Source organism: Melospiza melodia, chromosome 6, assembly GCF_035770615.1.
Source record: "Melospiza melodia melodia isolate bMelMel2 chromosome 6, bMelMel2.pri, whole genome shotgun sequence".
Classification (NCBI taxonomy): Eukaryota; Metazoa; Chordata; class Aves; order Passeriformes; family Passerellidae; genus Melospiza; species Melospiza melodia.
In genome coordinates, this window is record NC_086199.1 from 58,854,588 (window position 1) to 58,876,948 (window position 22,361).

General features: G+C 37.4%; 1 protein-coding gene across 3 annotated transcripts in view; it reads left to right on the forward strand.

Annotated features, from left to right (window-relative positions):
• The window catches only part of INSC (INSC spindle orientation adaptor protein), a 127,356-nt gene that overhangs the window by 101,824 nt on the left and 3,171 nt on the right, over positions 1 to 22,361 (forward strand). For all 3 annotated transcript variants that reach the window (XM_063159464.1, XM_063159465.1, XM_063159466.1), the window contains 5 exons: positions 6,049 to 6,220; positions 8,386 to 8,564; positions 19,094 to 19,160; positions 20,748 to 20,903; positions 21,546 to 21,622. In XM_063159464.1, the coding sequence (XP_063015534.1) occupies positions 6,049 to 6,220; positions 8,386 to 8,564; positions 19,094 to 19,160; positions 20,748 to 20,903; positions 21,546 to 21,622 (651 nt within the window). The remainder of the gene's footprint in view (positions 1 to 6,048; positions 6,221 to 8,385; positions 8,565 to 19,093; positions 19,161 to 20,747; positions 20,904 to 21,545; positions 21,623 to 22,361) is intronic.

Consider the following 22,361-nt stretch of genomic DNA (forward strand, 5'->3'; position numbering starts at 1 on the left):
TGTTGGAGAATTTACCCTCACACCATGAAGTGTCTGTGACATTATTTATTTAGAAGTAGATGACTGGTGCATATTTTTTTCAGGGAGCACATCTCATTTTCTGGAGTGCCCTGCTACACATAACCCAGAGCCCCTGTTTGTTTATAGGAGTAGTTGAGGTGGGTGTTTTTCTTTTTCTCAGACTATGACCCCCCAGGGTAAATAAAAATGAGGGCTATGTGAAAATGACTAATGTATGGTCTCTCCTTAATTCAGACTTCGGGTCCCAGTATCTTGTTCAGCATTCTTGTACACCACTTGACAGTTCCTTTCATCTTGTTGACAAGTCCTTTTTTGGGTCTGTGTGGCTTCATTTTAATGGATTTCAGTCCCCAAAACATAATGTATAAAGCCTTATCCATTATTTAAAAGAAACAAGCATGTACTTTCTGGAATTTGTAATGCAGATGCAGATACCAAGAAAACCCTACAAATAGGAATAGATTCTTGCAGCTTAAAAACAAGCTGTTGTATCCAGCCCTCAGAAATGTAGGGCACAAGAACCTGAGAAACATTTGGTGTCATGTGTCACATAACTTCATGAATGTGTCACATAACTTCATGAATTTAATCTTTATAATATGTAATCTTTATCATATATATAATGAATAGTTCTTCCTTAAATATATATCATAATATTTATCATAAATTGTTCCTTCTTATTCTTACAGGGTTCTGAATCTACAGGTAACATAGTCATTATTGGGATTGTTTGACAGAATAGGAGAAAGAAAATGTAACAAATGTTGAGTATTTGCAAAGGGTAATTGCAAATGCCTTTTCTTTCCCTCCTAAGCCACTGTGCTCATTTGTGACCAGTGGTTTTCCTTCTGTTTTATCAATTTTGTGAACACCTACCTGCACTACAGTGACTTCTGCATAGCTGCAAGTGAATTCCTTTGCAGTCTCTGCTCGTGCCCTTTGCAGCCACTCAGGGTTTATCCTGTAGAAATGGAGGGATATCACATTGGAGGAGTAGTTCAGGAAAGGTGAGTTTATCCTTGGGTATTTCACTTATATTTGTGGGGAGTAGTTTGAAGCAATGTAAGCTGTGATTTATGGGACTGGGGATATGTGAATATTGCTAGGCTAACAGTGCAGTGCCTGGTTTCTTTTATAAACCACAAAAATGCTTTAAAAGACTATTTTACGCTTCACATCAGTTCTCAATATTGAGGGAGTTCAAAGCCAGCTATTCTCTTATCCTTGAAGCAAAGACAAGAGAGAAGTCTTGTCTTGGATATTGACTTTTCTGATTTTTTCCATCCTTTCTATAAAATGACTTATTCTCTATTATCTCTTTGACAACCACTTGTACTTCCTATCTGCAACAAACTTAGAGCATCTCTGAGTGCTGAGGAACATGAATTTTGAGGTGCAGGGCTGCTTCCTCTTGGTTTCATAGGGAGAAAGGGTTTGCACAGGATTTATCTTTTGACTCCTGGACAGTCCAGAGTAAGGATCTTTTTATTTGATCTTACTCTGCACTTTGCTTCTCCCTGCAGCATTGATGTAAGGTTGCTACTCAGGCATTGCCACATTTAATGCATCCTTCAAGATGATACAGCCAAATGTATTTTCTCTTATGCACATAACAATATTCCTAGATCAAATTTACACTTCTCCTTGGTGGATAAACATCAGAAAGAAAAAATACCTCTTCATCAGCTTGGCTCCATCTGAAGGAAGGGAGTTTTAAAGGGAAGTTGTAGTCAAAGTTGCTGCAAACCAAAACACAACTCACCGCCAGTTTAGATACAAAGCTAAAGTTATTGACAGAAGTTTCAAAGCTACTGAGTTGGGAACTGGTCAACTTCTATTCAGCCACACACTATTCCATGGTGTACACAACAGGGCTTTTAAATTAGGTGCCATTGTTGTACAGCATTAGTTATAAAATCATTGCAGTTTTGTTCACTGGTCACTGCTGCTGCCATGGAATTGTTGCAGTAATTTGGATTATTAAGGATTATATTTGGGGATGTTTTAATGACATCACTTTGTTACTATATCATCTCATTCAATTCCATTACTCAGTAACAAGTCATCAGAATAACAATACATGAGTTTTGCTGGATGAATAGGATGATCCTCCCTCCCTGCTTTCTTTCTCAGTTACCCTCTTCCTCATCCTATAAGTTTTGATGTGTTTGGGTTTGTAACCACATTTATAAATTTCTATATGTTCATGTCTTCACCTACACAGTTAACCTGTCCTAGCTTCAGGTTAGGACAGGTTAACTGTGTAGGTGCTTTTACACAGCATGGGTGAAACAAGAGAGAACACACAGCTCTCATCTATCAGTTCTTGACTGTTGGGTGCAGCCTCTGCTTTTAAAATTCTCTTCTGGGAAAATTGAGATTATTTAATGGAAAATACCCTTTGTGATATTTTTTCCACATTTGCTGCCCTACCTCTGGATCTCGACATCTCCATTATATTCTTCTGTAAAACTGCTTTGAAATCTGCTGGTTGTTCTTACTAGAACCACTCAGATTTAGGCTGATAGCATTATCCACGGATTTCACAGTGGAAAATGAGCTGACAGAAGCCTGTAAGACTTTCCAGTCTCACTAAATGATGCTGGAGATCAATTTAGAGAAGACAAAAAAGTGTTTTGACCAAAGTTTTACCAATACGTAGGGATCATCTGAATGTGAAGTGAGCAAACAGGAATGGTAGGGAAAGTATGAGAAAAAGCCTTCAGCAGCATTTTATACAAATGAACATAGACATTTTTAAAAGGAAGGCAATGGGTCTTAGTTCCCAGAGTGGCATGGAAAAACTGCCTTAAACCCTCATGTGGGAAACAAAGAGTTAAGATTGCTGTTGTGTGTAATATTTCAAATCATGAAGTCATTAATGCAATTCATCCCAAGTTCTGTATTGGTATCTTTAACAGATGCCTAGTTTTATTTAATATTTTTAGGAGGAAGGACAGGTATACTGAAGAAACAAGACTTTTGCCCCAGAACTCATTCATTCCTATTGTAGAAAAGACGAAATTATTTCCTTTCAGAAGACTTGATCTATGCAGTAACATGGTCGCACATTTATTTTGTCACTTGGATTAAGTTTCTACAACAGGGCTATGTCCATAAGGATGTAAGTTCCTGGCACGTTTCCTGTTATCAATACTGAAATATTAGTGATCAAGCATTTACTGAACGCCATTCCTCAAATGCAGGGGCTTCACAGCATCTTGTTGCATTCATGGAATTCATTTGTTTGCATTATCTGGCTAACTGGTTCTTTTGTATTGCCAAGGTGATGAACAGATTTGACATTTAGCTGATTACTTCACCAAAATTAAACAGAAAACAGGGCAGCCATCCAAAGTTCCTTTCAGTGTGAAACCTAATTATAAAAATGCTTTGAGCAGCAATTTCTTTTTGGATGTTAAAGTGCTTTTATTAGATTGTTCCCCTGTCATTTTAAAATTTATTGCCAGACACTTATAAATGGGGTTGCCTGCTGAAGTAGAATTATTTTATTTTCTATATTTAAGATGGGAGGAAAAAGTGTATGGAGAAAATTTTCGGCTGAATTTGTTAGTATTTTACGTGTTTCTGAAAAGGAAGGAGAATAACTAGTGCTGGGTTTCACAGACCCAAAATGTAATTTATCGCTGTGCTGAATAAAATCGTATCTGCTTTTTTATTCACAATTCAGCAACTCCCAATTTCCGAAGTCTATCACTTAGCAAATAATGAAATCAAAGATGTGATTTAAAATTTGAGTACAGCAGTAGAAGCTTGTATCATTAATGTAGATTTACACAATTACTGGTGATAGAAAAATCTAACCATGTACTTGTACCTGTCTTTCATAAGCCATTACCTGTTCTCAAACAGCGTAAAAGTACTCTTAAGTCATTTGTCAAGGGCATTGAATATAAGTAGGCCAAGTGAATTTTAACCAGTAAATTTAGAGCTGAAGACTGAAGTGGATCTTAGAAGAACTTTCTTGTGAAGTATTTTTTGAATGTCTTGGAATATGTTTAACTTTTTATACTGCCTGTTGTTATTAACATCCTTTGGACCCCAGACAAGGTGTGATCTGGGGAGATTTCAAGGTGACAAAATTGTGGGGTTTTGCATATGATATTGTCTAGCACACTTTGGGTACTAAATCATCTTGTGAGGACATAGATTAATTCTTGACACTGAGATCTATTAATATACCTTGAAGCCCAGTGAATTATGTGACTCTGCTGTTTCAAGCTGTAGAATTCTGCCATAACTAGGAGGAAATATTTTGCTGTAGGTAGATTAATGTTGAAAGCTTGTCAAGAAAAAGTTCAACATTGAAAATTTATTCTTTCTCTTTTTGCCAGTGCTAGAGCTTCTACAATAAATACCATTTGTGATCTGGGGAAAAATAGAGATATAATTTCTTTTCTATTTGTCTGTGTTATTAGAGTTTCAATGATATAGTCTGTTTCTCATTAAAAATTCCATCCCAGTGAATATTCTTACAGAGGGTAATTTTTACTCCTATCTACCTCAGAGCTTTTCTCATAAAATACAGTAACTGTCAGTACTTCTCAAATAATTTCATTCATGGCCATTGCAAGATAATTAATTAAGATACCTCAACATTCTGTATTAATAAATAACAAAAATGAGAATAAGAGATTTGCTGAATACCCTTTTTGAGGATAATGGGTACGACTTTACATGGATGTTAAGAGGAAGCTTTGAGTTGACAGAGAATGCATTCTGAGCAACGGAGCGAAGAGTGGATGTGCAACACAAATGTGGGTTTGTTTTTTGTTTGAGTGTTGAAGCATATTTCAGTACTAAGCCTTCTTAACTCCTCCTTGTATCTCTAAAGTGTGCAGAGCTGGGGGTGTTTAGCCTGGAGAAAAGGAGGCTCAGGGGAGAGACTTTATCACTCTTCAACTCAGTGAAAGGAAGGTGGAGCAAGGTGGGACCTGACGTCTTCTCCCAGGCAGCCAGTGACAGGACCAGGGGAAATGGCCTCAAACTGCACCTGGGAAGGGTCAGGCTGGACATCAGGGAAATTCCTACATGAAAAGGGTTTTCAAGCTTTGGAATGTACTGCCCAAGAGAGGCACCAGGACTGAAGGGCACTGAGTGCCATGTCTGCTTGACAAGGTGGTCAGTCATAGGCTGGACTCAGTGATCTTGGGGTTCTTTTACATCCTAAATGATCCTATGGTCTAACAACTTGCTTGTCAATGTGATAAGTTATTCAGGGCTATGTTAAATGGGGAGAAACACATTGCTATTAATTTGAAAGTTCACACATTATGCCCCTGTGCACAGAGAACACTCCCTTGCTATGTTTTGTTGCTCACGAGTCCAATGGATGTGCCCTTTGCTGTCTTTTGTTGTGCCAGTGGGTCTCCAATAATTTAAACCAATATGTGTGCATATGATCTATCTGCCTGAACTGTGTAAGAGCACTTCAAACACTCTAAAAGCAGAAACTTAAGCCAGTTCTCATTATACTGTTTCCCTTTGAAGTATGCAAGGGATGTGTGTACCTGGCTTTAATATAAATGCTTGGCCAGGGTCATCTTGATAGTATTCTTCTTGATCCTGTGTTGGCTTTGTGACAATTTCAGGGAGAAGTGGCAAAAAAATTTTGTCTGTTTAGACCTTGAGGTTTGAGTCTTGTAGTAGAGCTCAAATGAGGCACAGTAGCAATGAACATTTGCTTATCAGAGCTTATTTTTGGATTTATATTTAACTTTAGATGTCTGTCAGAGAAGACTTTGTTGGACCAAAATTGATTTCACAAAAACATTAAGGAAGAAGGAACTGCAAGACTTTTGGCAGGACAACAAACTCATATGCTGAACTCATTTGTAGTTGCTAAACTGAAACTTCCTGTGACACAAAGGTCACCAAGTAAAAGTTATTTTTGAAAATAAATGGAGTAGTTTAGTCACTGCCAAGAAAAGACAATTAGAAAACCATCTTTCGTTGCAAAAGTGCTTCCTATAGTATTTCTAACTTCTATCTCTTGTTTGTCCATAGGTGGATGGGATACTGTGCCTGGCTGACATCCTCACTGATACCAGCCATTCTGAAGCCACCCATGCAGAAGCAGCAGCAGTAATTGCCCAGATCACATCTCCACATCTCACATTCACTCAGCATCTCAGCAGCTTCCTGGAAAATATGGAAGAAATTGTGACAGCACTTGTCAGTAAGTTTTCCACAGGATTTCTGAGTCCAGTTAAAGTAACACATTAGGGTATGAGTCTTTCATTAGAAATATTCCCTAAATAATGTTTACCATCCTTCCCTTAACAGATGAAATAACAAATTTAAATTCTGAATCAGAGAATTCTGCAATTACGTAATATTTTTTTACTCCAGGCCTCATGTGAATAGAATTTATAAATATTTGTAAAAATAGTATCTGTGTGAAAGTCTATCTCGAGCCTCCAGGGAGGACTCAACAAAGCATCCTTTTGTCTGGTTTTTGTCTGAAAAGAGGAATATTGAGAGCTGATAACCTTTATGCCTGTTGTATTTTCCAAACTTTCTAGGACTCAAGCTCACCACTACATCTGCATTTGTATGATAATTCAGAGGAAAAGTAGAGTGTCATATAATCTATGGGTATTGTTACAAGAAAATGAAAGCTCTTCTTTCTTGTCTAGGTCCCTGATCCATGGTCAAGTGAGACAAAAAGACTTTCCTTAACCTGGGTCAGTGAGGATACTTTAGGAAAAACAAGATGACATTTCTTATTGCTTTCTAAAGAGAGGAATACCTTATTTCTGGCAGTGTGCTCCCTCCCTCTCAAATACCAGGAGCTTTCATTCAAGCATTCTCTTCTGTCTAGTCTAGAAATTTAGTCTCCCAGACCTCCAAGTCAAAATGTACTGTTTGGGTTTTCTGGTTTGATTTCTCATGTATAATAGATCAGTAAATTCAGAATTTTTTCTAGTGAACCTATTGGTTAAACTGTAGAACTTTAATTTGGATACAGTTGGGGGTTTTTTTGTTTGTTTGTTTGCTTGTTTGCTTTTTAAAGAAGAAAAAAAGAATAGTATGAGTGCTTGAGGATTCTGCTGTGGCTGGGAATTTATCTGAGCTGTATTTAGGCATTCTTCAGTAGGCCAAAAAAGAACTAATGATGGAGAAATCAAGGGAACTATTTATTCCTGACGTCCAGCAGCAAACGGAGAAGTTTGTGCCCTAACACTGCCCGGAATCTAGTGGGTGGAATTAACCTGTGCTGAGCTTGGTTCTGTTGTAGCTAGCAGCATCTGACCTGGTTTGTTTCAGATGATTTTTTGGGTTATTTTAGTGAACTGCAGTCAAGGGCCAATCTGAACAGTTTATCCAGAATGTATTAGGTAGTGGATCATTCCTCAATTGTTGCTCTTTAAGTTGAGCAGGAATTTTAGCTGTACATATTATGCCCAAGAAATGTAAGTGTTAAAAATAGAACATGTATAACTTTGCAAGACCTGTTTCAGTAATCACACACCACTTTCCTTGTAATATTTATAACTCAGTAATTGAATTACTGTAATATGTTTAAGTTTTAAACCATGCAGAAATCCCATTACCAGGTGATTCACATCTTAGTTAAAGTACACATGTACAAGGATTGAAAGGTAGCTGTCTCTTCAGCACTTACCGAAGTTGAAAAATATGCAGGATGATTTTCGACTACAGAGAAATAGATTTAGAGATAAGCAACATGTACCTTGTTCTAAAGAAGAGGATGGAATTATTCTCATATGGATCATTTACTTTTAGCTTTCTGCCTCCTGTATTTGATTTTATTTAGTTATATTAAGCTTTATTTTGAACAATATGCAGTGCAATATTCCCAGCAGAACGGTATACTAGGTAGAGCATATCGTTCATCAGGGGCTCTAGTGAGGTGGATGTTGGTCTCTTCCAAGTAACAGGTGATAGAACAAGAGTAAATGGCCGCAAGTTGTGCCAGGGGAGTTTTAGATTGGATATTAGGAAAAAATTACTTCATGGAGGGAATTATTAAATGCTGGAAAACACTGCCCAGGGAAGTGGTTGAGTCACCATCCCCGGAGGTATTTAAAAGCTGTGTGCATGTGGCACTTGGGCCCATGGTTTAGTGATGGACTTGGCAGAGATGGGTTTGGTTGGAGCTGATGATCTTAGAAGTCTTTTCCACCCTAAACCCTTCTATGATATTACATAACTGACAAAATTAAGTTTATATTTTTTGTTTCCTTTTTTTATGTCCATGTTTGTAAACTTGATATCAGCTAATAAGATCATTATTGCAAGCTGCAGATGCGTAAATATTGCCTTTAACAGCTGCATTGAAGGAATGACTTTTATCCAGCTTATTTTCTGCATTCCTAGAACTGTGCCAAGAAGCCTCATCAGGTGAAGTTTTCCTGCTGGCTTCAGCAGCTCTTGCCAACATCACTTTCTTTGATACCATGGCTTGTGAAATATTGCTCCAGTTAAATGCAATGAAGATTCTCCTGGCAGCGTGCTCAGACAAACACATAGTGGATACTCCATATTCCCGGGATCAGGTGAGGCATTTCTCTGTCACGTTTGTGTAAAAGCCAAAAGATTTCAGCACTGTATCTGTTTTGACATAGCCAATCCTTTCTTTTCATTGTATTGCCTCTTTGTTTATCTGCTTCAGTTCCTTCTTTGGTTTTGGTTGTTTTTTTATTATTTTTTTAGTGAGCATTAAAAATATGACAGATTTAATGTGATTTTCAAAAAGTAAAAAAAAAAAAAAAAAAAAAAAAATAGAATTTCATATATCTAAGATAGCAGAATTTAGTTTTTTTCATCATGAATTAGGCCAAATAGTGACACAGAGACCCAGAGAGGTTATGGGATCTCTGTAGGGATTCAAAACTTGACTGGACAGAGCTTTGAGGCAAAGATAAATATGGAGCCTAAATATAGAGTTGTCAGTTCAAAAAGGAATTAGCTCCAAAAGCTGAATAAGGACCTGATCCCCAGCCCATTGACGTTGGTGGGCTTCAGACCAAGTCCTGTCTGCCTGGTAGATGGCTTGCAAATTTTTATTGGCAAATGCTGCTAATGTGCTTTTGCCTTTCTCTTTCCTTCTCAACAATATTTAATTTTTTTTTTTTTTTTTTAGTAAAGGGACACTAGATAATACTAAAGGTCTATGTTAATGCACAGATGAAATCAGGGGGAATTCTTTTGCTCCTCTCAGACACTCCAATGCATTGGGATGGTGCAGAGGCACTGCTTATTTGGCGTCTCAGTGATTAATTTTGCCTCAGCAGTGATGTGCATGAGGCCTGAGGGTTCAGTAGTGGCTACTGAGGGATGGAGGCTGGTACTCAGCAAACTTAACCTACTTCTGTCCATGAGGCCTTGTGACTGTAATTAAACTTCCACCATTCAGGCCTCACAACCTTCCCTTTCACAGCTCTGAAGGAGCCAAAAGATGATTTATGGTAGATTTAGATAAGAAAAGATGACTTATGGTAGATTTAGGATCTGCACTGCCACAGAAGGCATTGCTCATCCTTAGCCGTCAGCCAGGCCTTGGAGATTAAGGCACAGTGGACCCTAGAAACTGATTATTGGTATTCTAGAGGGATTACTAGGGCTGCTTTAGCTTCTAATAGCACCTAGTAGTTTTTCAGCTCAGGTCTGTGTATAAAAAGATGGAATTAAGCCATAACTGCTGTAGTGCTCTTTGGGCAAAGTCAGAGATATCAGTTGTGGTGTTGTCATGGCTGTGTACTATTACATATGTACAATCCTTCACAGGCTTTTTAAAAAATTCTTCCTGTATGCTCTCATAGTTTTGATTTCCTTATTTTTTATGTCCTCATCTGAATTCTGCTGTCAGCTGTGAGTTTGCAGTTTGCTCTGTGGGTAGCAGAGCAAGCCCCTTCTTTTTTTGAGGAAGGTAGATCTTGAAAGAAATACGTATGACTTTTTTTAGGTGACAGGCTAATTCCAGGCCTTTTGCAGCTTGCAAGCTGCAAGTTCATCTCACTAGCTAGATGAACAGCAAACTGAATGGCTTCCTTCCAAGAACTGAGATCTTATCCCCCAGAACACCTCACCTTCCTGCTCAGAACAAGAACGTAGAACAGCAAGGGTGGTGTTCTCTGTGGCGTGCTGCAGGGCGATTCTGAGCTGCCTCCTTGGCTCCTGCAGCTATGGGAACTATAAAATCCTTCCTTGGGGTTTTTACTGAGCACTGAATGTCCAGGTGGAATCTGAGTGCTGCTCATCTTGTCTTTAAGAGCTGCCAGTTAAACAGTTTTGGTAATGCCAAAGCCTTGAGAGAAGTCTTCCTTCAAATTCCTGAACAAGTGTGTTTGAGTGAATAGCTCCCCTTGCTTCAGTCTTGTATTTGGGGATGGGGATGGTATATTGGATGCCAATTTACAGCAGTCTCATGGAATATTTTGACTTTTAATTTGCTCTGTGTCTATCATTGCAATGAAGAAAATACACTCAGCTAAAAAAACAGCACTGCAATACTATATTTTATACTGGTTTCATAAACTGTGATTTTGGCTTTTGACAGGAAATCCTTTCAGGTAAGTAATGTACTCAGAATCTTTTCCCAGTATATATAATATTATGTCCCAGACAGTAGCCATTTGCCTAGGGAGATGTACATTAAAGATGAGTAGATTTGAAAATTTTTTGATTCAAGATTCTATTTTGGATAATGGAACCAATATGGAATATATTTTCATGCACTGATGTCCATTCTGAATGACCAAGTCATCCTGGTCAGTAAAAAAGATGATTTGGAATAAGTTATACTAAATGTTTAAGTGATTAAACAAAGTAAAAACTTACATAGCTGATACAAAATAGAAAATTGTATAAAAGACCCCTCAAACTTAAATGCTCTGTTTTTCATACAAATATTTAATTTAAGTAGCTCAACTACTTATAGAAAGCTACCTAATATTTCTAACTATATTACTACTTTAGTGTTAATGCTGATTTAAGAAAATTCTATTCTGCTAGACTGGAGTGTGCTTTACTGTAAACCAAACCTGGGAGGAAGATGAAATGCTGCAAAGGAACATGGCAATTTGTTTTCCTTTGTGCCATTTTACCTCATCTTAAATTCACACTATGTCCTTCTATACAGGACATAAAATTATTATTAGTTATCATCCTCTGTGATGGTGCAAATAAATAACATTCTGCCCAGGATTTGGATATAGATTGTGCACTGACTGCAAAAAATATTTTACTGCTCAAGCACCTTTAAAATTGTTCTGTCTTATGACTTCTGTAAAGTTTTTTTGTCCAGATGACAAAAAACATTTAAAAAAACTTAAACTAAAAAAACCCCCAACCTTTTCTGTCTTTGCTACCCAAACACCAACCTCCTTCTTCTTTCATTTCCCAGGCAGTGTTAGATTAGGTCAGGAGAGAAATCTAGAACTGAGAACTGGACTTACTGATAAACAAGATTATCATTGCCCATTTTACAGAGGCATGTGACTGTTTCTGTAGCCAGCAACATTCTACTGAGATTCCTTAGTTTTGTAACAAAATACATTATATAAGAACAGTCATAAAGCACTATTTCCCAGATTCCTTTGTCCCCAGTTTTGGGTCAAAATGGATATGAATGTCCCATGTTCTGTTTCTTTCTGCAGATACTTATTCTCTGAAGAGCAGATTTTTTACTTCAAAAAACCATCAAAATGTCCTTTCAGAAGGGTTTATGCCTAAATTCAGCAGTGTAGTGTATGCAGTCTTAATGGAGTTTGAGATCTGTCAGAAGAGGGGTTTAGCTAAATCCTTTATCATCCAGGATCTTTTTGACTTTAACCATCGTCTTAGATTCTACATAGAAAAATATGAAATATATATGTTTGGGCACAGTATGTTTATGTATAATACAATTTTTCTCTCTGCATTCCCACTTGTCTCTTCAGTGTTGTTAGTATTCTCACCTTACCTGTGAAGCTGTGGAGGTATAGCCTAACACCTTCTGAGCTTCTCTTACTCAGGCAGACAAAGAATTAATGTGCAGTGAACACATCCATTTTAAAGTGGTTATTCCTAGGTCTAAAATCAGTGAGTTAGGTTTCAAAACAGTTTGAGGTGGAGAAAGGCTCTTAAGCTGGAAGGAAAAATTGGAAATGATTGCTGCTTTTTTTTCCCTAATAAATTCTTTCCTGCCTTCTTGGTATTTGGGAGATGCTGCTGGTTTAGACACCAAGATCTCCTGTTTCATTTAGTATTTTAAGTCCTTATTACCATTCTTCCTCTAGGTTCCACATTCTTTTCTCTGTTCTTCACCTTTTGTTCCTTATTAGGCATTTGTGTTTATTTTTCCTGTCCTTCCTCACCTTTTTCCCCTCCCTGAAAGAAGATTGTAGTGTCAAAAGGAGATTAGAGACAGATGTTACTATAATATAAAGAAGTTTTGATTTCTAAATATTTCTGAACCCTCAGTGAAAGACTTTGAGAATAATGTTTTTAATGAGAAGAATATTAACAGTTTTTTTAGATTTTCTTTGAAAATCCCTGTCTGTATAAAAGAAACTTGCAGTACTACTTCTCAATCTAAATTTCTTGAATACTGGAGAGTTTATTAACAAAGCCTTTACATGTGGACAAGTTCATAAAAGGGTATCTGCACTGTTTTCTTGCACAGGTCTCTGTTAATATCCAGCTCTGGCATTAATACCATGATCACTAGATAGGTGGTTGGAATTCCCTTCCCTCTGAGAGGCCTGACTGTGCTCTGTGGATGGTAAATTGTACATTAAAATTGTGGGATCTTTTCCAGTATTGACTAGATCACACTGAGAAAACATGATTTCAACTAATATAGCAAGAAAGAGAACTGGTAAATGAAAAAATTAAGTTGCTTTGAAAAGCTCAAGAAATCAAGAAAGAAACATGACTGCTAGTAGCAGATGCAAAAATGAAAATTAGACCAAAGTCACCCAACTATCTGAATTTTAACCACACCATTATATTAATGATATTACAGTTAGTTTCCTATGTAAGATTGTAATACTTTTGCTGATGTCTTTTATTTTTCTTTTTAACCGCTTATCTCTATCTTTTCATGCACATGTGACCAGCATAAATAGATAAGAGTACTGATTGGCATTATATGGTCAATGTTATGGATTGTTATATTTCAGGGCTCTAAAACTGACTATGTTAAAAGCTAAGATTTTTGGGACAAAATTCCTGCTTAGTTAGAATTCTGCCTCTCATATTTTAGATTCTATGCAGGATAGGACAGTGTGCTCCCACTTGCAAAGCAAGGGGTTCAGTTGGAAGAATAAAATCTCAGCTCAGTTGAAAAACTAATTTGTGTTGAAAGGCTCATTTGTGCTCTGCTCTGGGGAGATGAGATCTCTTAGGTGCCTTTGGCTGCTTGAGCCTGTTTGAAAAACACAAGAAGCTTTTCAATGCCTTGAAGGAAGTCTGAGAGATTCTTTCTCCTCCAGGTTTTAACCTGAAAGACAGAAAACTGTGGCCACTAGCTCAGTCACTGTTAGTTATGTGCCCTGGTGGGGCACATGGGATGTGTATTTTCACAATGTGACCCACACAGGGTGCATGTCCTATGTGCTTCTTTAAAACAAATAATGTGAGAACCTGACTATTCTGCCTGCTCCTTATCTACATTAGTCAGCAAGAGGAAGTAACATAAATAAAAATGTAGTAAAGACTTCCTTCATTCCAAAATGTAAGTTTCCTACAGCTTTAGTCTCTGTTGCTCTGCCTCAGCATGCCAAAAATACATTTCTCTGGCACAGTCTCAGAATAAACCTAGACTTTGCAAGCAGATCCTGTCTCCAACCACTGTTTTGATTTTGAGGGGTTATTAGCTTCTTCTGCTCATCTGGCTGTATTTGTTGTATGTTTTCAGGAAGAAAAACTAAGTTCCCAATCACAAAAATGGCTATCACAAGCCATTGGAGTTATTTCCTATTTTCAAGCATTATAATGTCCCAGAGAGAATACCCAGAGATTTCTCACTGAAGTTTTTCCTCCTGATAGATAATATCTTGAAAGGCTTTTTCTACCTCAACTTGCTGTAATGCCTGTTCTTGATGCCTGCTAAGTGCACTCTTTTGCTGTCTCCCTGTGGATGGATCTTGAATTGTGATGTTCAGATGATTTTAATTTACCTTCAGAAACAGAGACTATGTTGCTTCTGAGTTATATTCAGGTGCCACTTTGTTTCTGAAGATGGCTATCTGGAACTTTGCAGACACTATGATTTATGCTTATCTCATTTATTTGAATGAATTACAAAATGCTCTTATAATATGTACAAAAATTAATATTACTTAGCAATGAATCAGCCTTAAAGGAGTAACTAACTAAGAGAACTAGCAGTTCTATATTGATCTACTTTGCCACTCTATTAAATTACTCGCTAATTCTTATTTTGAGGTTGTGTCTTTCTTTTTATGTTGGGACTGTTGATAAAAGCCTACTGAGCAGTGTGCCTTTATTATCAATAAAGGTATATTAGCACCACACCTTCCACATCTGTAGACCCTTCCCCTTCCCACAAATGAGGTAAGGGACCCTCAGTTGTGGAAAATATTGGCCCTTTAGCAGGCTAAAATATGTGCTTTCATCCTCCAAATCCTTTGGCATCTTTCTTCCTTAGGAGTTTGTTTCACAATAAAGAGAAAGACTTTCTCAAATCTCTCACTAAGGGAAAGTTTTCAGAGAGGCCTTCTGTTCTTAAGTGTTCTTTAAGTTTAAATCTCTTTGATAACTACAGGTTTACACTCTCAGTGTATCTTATTTTATAGCAAAGCATTTGTATATAGTTTTTACTTTTGCAGCAAAGATTTAGTACCTTGTACACTGGTTGATGAGCATTAGTCACCATTAGTTGTTTAGAAAAGTTTTATTATAGTAAATAAAACTTTTCTAAACAACTAATATAACTGAATAAGTTAGTAATTATGTATTTTAGCGAAAAAATATTCCAAGGTGACTATTGTTTGAAGAAAACTATTTTAAAGGTTCTTAATCAACCATGGTTTCTCAAATTTAAATTCCTCTTGACAACTGAAATTCCTACAGTTCAGGGCAAAGCAGACTACAGAACTTAAAAGGAGATTCACCACTCATGAATTCAATATGTGTGGAAGTCTGAGGGAGTGGAAGGAAACTACGTGGGAATAGAAACAAATTTCAAGTTATGAAATATATATAGGACAACCAAAAAAGATCAACACTGCCAATTTTATAATAATATCTAATATTATCACTAGAGATGTATCTGTGTTTAATATCTGTTTACTTATTTGGCTTATAAAAATAGAGAGTTTTGATTAGATTTCAGATTAATTTCCATGGTAACTGCAACACTTAAGAAGATAATGCTGTACTGACATTTGAAAAATATGAAATAACACTGTTATTTTTAGTTTTATTTATTATACAGGAAAATTTTCCATGGGTCTTAAGGGGCCTCTCAAATATCCCTGTCTACTAGGTTCACCAACAAACCCTTTAAAGACGAACATTCAAAGCTTCTTGATTTTGGGTGTGCTTTTTTAAGTTCTGAAGTTTTAAAGTTCAATTTTAACTTAAACATTCAAAATTAACTTAAAAATTAACTTAAAAATTTAAAGTTTTTAAGTTCAGTTTTAACTGCTTAATCTCTTACTCTTGTGAAAAATCTTACTACTGCCAATGAAATCTCTGCATGTTGCTGCTTTGCTACGTTGGTGTGCCTTCAGAAGGTGCTAAAGCATGAGCTTTAGCTGAGAATTCCTTTGCTGACGTTCTGCCTTGCCCTGTGTCTCAGTGCCCCCTGGGTCAGGTGTGCAGAGCACAGGCAAGCAGGCAGGTGTTGAGCACAGGAGGAGCCCTGCAGGTCTGTTCCTCTGGTTGTTTTTAGCAGTGCTACTCGTGGCACTGACCTGAATCATCCATCCAGCTCCCTTCTGATGGCAAACAAATGTCACAGGGCTTCCAGGACCTGAGGGAGCCAACAGGGAATGTGGAGAAGGACTTTTTGCAAGGGCATGTGGTGACAGGACAAGGGGAATGGCTTCAAATGGAACAAGAGTAAGTTTGGATTAGATATTGGGGAGAAATTCTTTACTGTGAGGGTGGTGAGGCACAGGAGCAGGTTGGCAAGAGAAGCTGAGAATGTCCCATCCTTGGAAATGTCCAATGCCAGACTGGATGGAGCTCTGAGCAATCTGGTCAAGTGGGGAGTGTCTCCATCTATGAGAAAGATTGGAATTTGATGGTCTCTGAGGTCCCTTCCAACCCAAGCTTTTCTATGTTTCTATGCTGATTTTTTTGTTGACTAAATCTATTTTTCTGTGGTCTTCATTAGTACAGTGGATTTAGGGCTCCCAGTTCACAAGCTGCAGCCACCAGGTTTAGCAGAGAGAGGCTCCTGCAATTTTTGATGGATTTGGAGATCTGAGAAAGGAGTGTGGGCCAGCCTGTGTCAGTCTATCGGAGAGCACTGATAAAATGCAGGTATTGGAAATGCATGGGTCAAGATCCACCTCCAAAGCAGATCTGCTTAGCAGAGATATAGATGCTGGGGTAGGGAATTATGCTGGATTCTCTGACAAAATTTGCTTCATAGCTCAATAATTGGCATGTGGCTTCAGCACATTCCTTCTCCATGGTAGGGAGGCAATGACAGATGACCAGAGCTCATGCACCTTGTCTTCAGGATGTCTTCTTTCTTACACTTTGAGTTGACCACAAGTTCATTGCATGGATTAGGAATCCAAAATAATTGCAAGAACTATAAATTCTGTCAGGTGCCAATGCTTTGTAATCATGGAGTGTGCTCTTTTGCAGCATCAATTACTTCAGCAATTAATGAAATTGATACTACAAATTGCAGTTGAACAGTAGAGATTCCATGTTAAACATCTTCAAGACTTTCAATTATTTCAAAGTAATTTCAGTTCTGAAAGAGGTTTTGGTATGCGTTCTTTTCCAATAATTTTCAAGTATGAAATGAGGCTCAGGCAGTCACTTTTATCTCTATCTGTTTGTGTGCTCCATGTCTCACCATAACATCTGAACTGGTTTGCTGATTCAACAGGACTTCATAGATATTTTTGAGACTGCCTAAGGCTTTATGAAATTGGGAGCCAGATAATGGGAAGAGGAGCAAAGATAAAGACTGCAGTATAAGCTTCTGTATACAAAAAGAAAAATCTACAGTGGGAGAGGATCTACTGGCAAACATCTATTTATGTTTTTTGATCAACTCTAAATCCAAAAGAGATGAGACTTCATTAATACTAGTCCTTACAGAAGTGTTACTTTCTGAAGCAAATTGAGTCTACATTTGTTTGTGTTTTCCTCTAGAGTTCATCCTTAATAGGAAACTTCCTTGAACTTTGGTTTGTGTTAGAGAGGAAATTTTCATGTAAGTTGCGTGAACTTTAAAAGAGGAAAATGTAGGGGAAATAGAGCTTTTGAAATCAACTCTTTATTCTGCTTGCCTATTATATTTTTACATTATCCTATTTTGTTATGTTGTTTACATCACAGGAAAATGAACTTTCTTGGGGAAAAAAAGGTTTATCCATATGGAGTGAGCTATTCTATGGCTTAGCTACCTTTTGAGTCCTACTAAGATTTTAGAAGATAATATAGGTAGAACTTGATGGTCATTGATCATAAGGGTCTTTTTTACCCCCCTCTGGAGAATGTTACAAATAAACCCTCTAAGCTAGTCCATAAATATTGCAAAATATGGGGGCCACATAATCAACACAAAGGAAGTATAGCTATAACCTCAAATAATTTTTTGGTGTCAAAAGATGCACACAAACTATTTTTATGTATGAAAATACTTATTAGACAAAATAACTTGAAGCAGTGGAATAATTGGCATGTATTCAAATTGTGGTTAATTGAATTCTTCATCTGTGGCTTAGAGAGCCACATGGGGTACAGATTCTGCACGGAGGAAGCAATTTTCATTAACGGGATATAATTTAGAATGAGAAAACATATACACTCTGCCTGCAACACAGTTAATAATTAATATGGAATAAATACATAGACATACACTGAGTTACCATATTTCTACCTGTCACTCTGTAGAGTTTCAGCAACTCATTTGCATGCTAAGTAAGTATATTTATTCAGGGAGATGACACTGTAACACCACCTTCAAAAGTGGAAGACCTTTATGTCACAGCATCGGAAATGAGTCATCCTTGTTTTTAAAATGGCAAAGTGAGATCAGAATGGTGATTTGATCTCATGCCTCCTTACATCTAAGAAGTTTGCTGGTTTCTGAAGTGACACTGTACTGTTAAAAGCTGATAACCAGTTCCAAAACTGACCCTTATTTTTGAGTCTGTTCAGTTTTCCTGAATTACATTAGAGAAAGTTTAATACCTCTTAAGAAAGAATATTATTTCTGTTTTGCATTATGAAGATCTCTAGCATTTATTATTTGGTCTCTCACATATGCTGTTAATATTGGGATGTGTCTGCATGCAAAAAGCAAAGTATTTGAAGGACTGAGAAGCATGTCTTGCAGGATGTGTGAGAAAGTATGTGATATCAATGAGGGAATGGCTGACTGAATGCCACCAGCACCACAGGGTTCAGGCTCTGTCAGTGGCTTACTGCATCACTTTAAGCAAGTTGAGTTACACCTAATCTCAAAAACAGTTAAAGCTATTTGGGAGAAGAAATTCTGTAAATCAAGAGCTTAGAATGAGCTTGTGCACATAACAACACAGAATATGTTGGTACAAAGCTTAACCATGGTTTTTTACCTCTAGAAAGGTATAAACAGAATTTTAAGTCCAGTTACTTTTGAGACAGTGCCTTGACATGCAGAAAGTTCTTGACTTCAACAAAACTGGAAAATATTCCTTAAATATTCCCTTGAATCAAAGCTCAAAACTCCAAATCTCTTGCAAGGATTTCTTAGCATTTTTCCTGAACAGATTCAGCGCAATAACAGCTCTCCCAAATATTTGCCAGGTTTCTGCCATATTTATTTTATGAACCACAATTGTATTTAATATTACTGAATTGTAGGACTGGATTTCATATTTCCTTCTCTTTTTAACAACAGGTGGTAACAATATTGGCAAACATGTCTGTGTTGGACCAGTGTGCTTCAGAAATCATTCAAGGAAATGGTATGTATTTTAACTGAATTATATTTTTTATTTCTTTCTGTAGAGTCAGAGTAGATGGGAATGTAGTACTTACAAGGTAGAGGAGAAAGGCTTCACTAATAAAGCTTCATTTTGCATCCTGTCTCTGCTGCATATTGCACATTGCTGCAGGATGCAAAATGAGTCCTGGGGATGGTTCCACACAGATGAAATAAAATGCCACTGTTTTAGGAAACTTTGCATTTGTGACCACATTGTTTGTGTTCTGTGTGTGTGACTTAACCCTAGATGCAAAGAATAGTAGTAAAAAAGTAAAAAGTGTTTCAGCAAGCTGTATTGTGGTAATACAGTTAATATTGTGGTAAGATGTAAATGCCTTATTAATACATCTACCAGCAAATTCAAGGCCAAGCAATAGAGTAAGATGAGTGCCTTTTTTTTTTTTTTTTTTCTTTTTTTTGGGAAACATTAAATTACAGTGAAAATTCACATATATTGCTTGGCTAGGTCAAGTAGGCTAACTCATGCTAGACACTGCAGTGGATTGTCAGGGACAATGACAGTAAGTAAGATTTGTGTACACACTCTGCCATGGAATTTCACAAGAAACATTTGCCCCCTGGCTTTTGAGAGGGGTTGGCACTCATCCTGTGTGGAAATGTTTTTTGTGTCTGCCTCATGTTATAATAAACAGGTGCTAGTCAGAGGCCACATTCTGAGAATGGTCTCTGAATGCTGGAGAATTTAGGTACTTTCTTCTCAACTCTGAATTTTTTGTATGTTGATTGATTATTATCTAGCTGCATGGTTCTGATGATAATTCTCTGAATTATTTATGCAAATGTTCTAACAGTTAAAATCCTCTGATGCTACCTGATGTAATCTGAATGCCTAATAGCATATGGAGTCTAATAGCACATAATTGTCTTTACATTTAAAATGATCTAGAAAGGAGAAATCATCTTCTTTTTTTGTGATGCTACAAGAAGAATATCAACTCTTACAGGCAACAATAAGTTAATGAAGCCACTTCGACAGGGATAACATTTTCTCTTTTGGAGTGAAGAGTTATACAGTAAATTCAAGAAACAGAATTTCATAATTTCCTTTATTAAAGGATTCCTCATTCTAAAATACCCTTAAACAGTTTGAGAAGGAAACTTTAAAGGCTTGCTTAAAAATATATAAATAAACAAAAAATAATTACTTGAATTGAGAGTGAAACTTTGTTTAGTGACCTGAAATATGTCACTACAGGTTTTGCAGTTAGTGATTGCCTTCAGGTTAATTTAGAAGCAAATAAGGAATTACATTTGGTTGACTGAAATAAATTAGTGAAATTTAAGATACCAACTTTTAGAGGAGGGAAAAGTTAGTGCATTTTCTAATTCCAGAAGTTCTATAGCTTCCTAGTGAAGACAAACCTATGCAGAGATCAGATGTGCCTGGGCACTGAAGTCAAAATTGCAGCCTTCATTTATGTATTCTGCATTCTCCCTTTTTGGGCAGTGGCTGGTCTGTATTAGCCCAGCTTTCCTTTCCCCTTTACTTTTTTGCACTGAGATTTTTGTTGGAGAGTGGATAACGATGGCTCTTGTATTCTTTCAGGTGTTCAGCTTTTAATGGAGATGCTCTTTGAGAAATCCTCCTCTGGAAACCCAGCAGAAGCTGCAGCTTGTGAGCGAGTGCAGCAGAAATCTGCGGTGACCCTGGCACGGCTCAGCCGGGATCCCGAGGTGGCAGAGGCAGCTGTAAAACTCAGCTGTAAGGAGGTGTCTCCTGCTTAATGGCACTGAAAGAGGGAGCAGCTGCCAGTCATGGAGAAGCTCTTTTTAATGTTTAGCCTCACTTGGTGAACTTTGTGAGAGATATTCCCTATAGAGTCTGTCCAGAGGATGACGGAGGAGATGGAGCTAAATGAACCTCTGGCTTGTTTCCCAGAGGAGCCTGAGGTGCAGCACCACTCAGCACAGAGCTGTGCCTTGCTGTGCCAAATGACACTGCTGCATCCTCATTCCTTTATGCAGGATCTGTCAGGGCACAGAAGGCTGGGACCCCAGCAGGCCCAGATGTGATGAATCCAATGGGAGGGAATGTGTTCTTTGGGTAGGAGTTTTTTAAGGGTGCGTGGGAAGATTGGTAGGGAAGAAATGGAGGTCACAATTTCCACTGTGAAATTGCAGCAGCAAGTAAACCCAGTTTACTTGTTTATGCTTTACAACTATTAATTATGACTGCTCTGAACTGCATATCTCCATGGAAGGTCTCTTAAGTATTTGCATATCATCTTTGCATTAGAGATCATATCTACTAAAAAAGGATAAATATGATGCATCTAAAAAATATCACAAAATAAGAAGTTGTTTTTCTAAATTATTTCTCCTGACACTCTTTTGTTGCTCTCAGGTATTCCTCGCCTGATTAAACTTTGCAGATCACCAACAGAAAGAAATAACAGTGATTCTGTCTTAGTGGCATGTCTGGTATGTACATTTTAGTCTTCCTTTCATGCTCATTCTGGAAAATTAAGGAAAAAACATCCCTTTAGATTTCAAAATGCATAAGTATTGCAGAAATGTTTTAAATTCATGTCAGGGTCTCCTGCTTTTCCCCTTAAGCGTAATCCTATATGCTGTCAATTATTCATCCTCAGATTGAAGATTTAAGCACATACGGAAAAATGGCTCCATCTTCACATTATTGAGCACCAAAAATTTCCTTGGAACACTTTGGAATTTAAGGATTCATTAATTCCTAAATTCCATCCTGTGATGGTTCTGTATTTGTTGAAATTAGCCTTGAGTCATGGGGGTAGCAGCCCTTTATCTGCACTCACGCCTATATATGAAAATATTTATGTAAAACATCCAAAAAGAGGAAAAGATATTTCTTGCTTCCACTCCAATCCATTTTTTTCTATTTGTGTCACCAAGACAATACAGTGCCCAGCAAGGAGTGGGCACCAGAAGCTTAAGACTGCTCAGGAGAAAGATCCCATCTGCTGGCCCTGCACTGCATGCACTGTGAGCCCAATGCCAGAGCTGAATGATTTCACTGAGCTTTCTGTGAGGCCTCTGGGGACATGGGTGATCTAGGGCTGGAGCACAAACTCTGGTGAATGAAGACTGAAGAATATCATCTGACAGTGCTTTATGATATTAATGTTATTTTAAATATAATAGTAATGCTTGGTTATTGCAGCTTGTTCATTTAAGCAGGTCT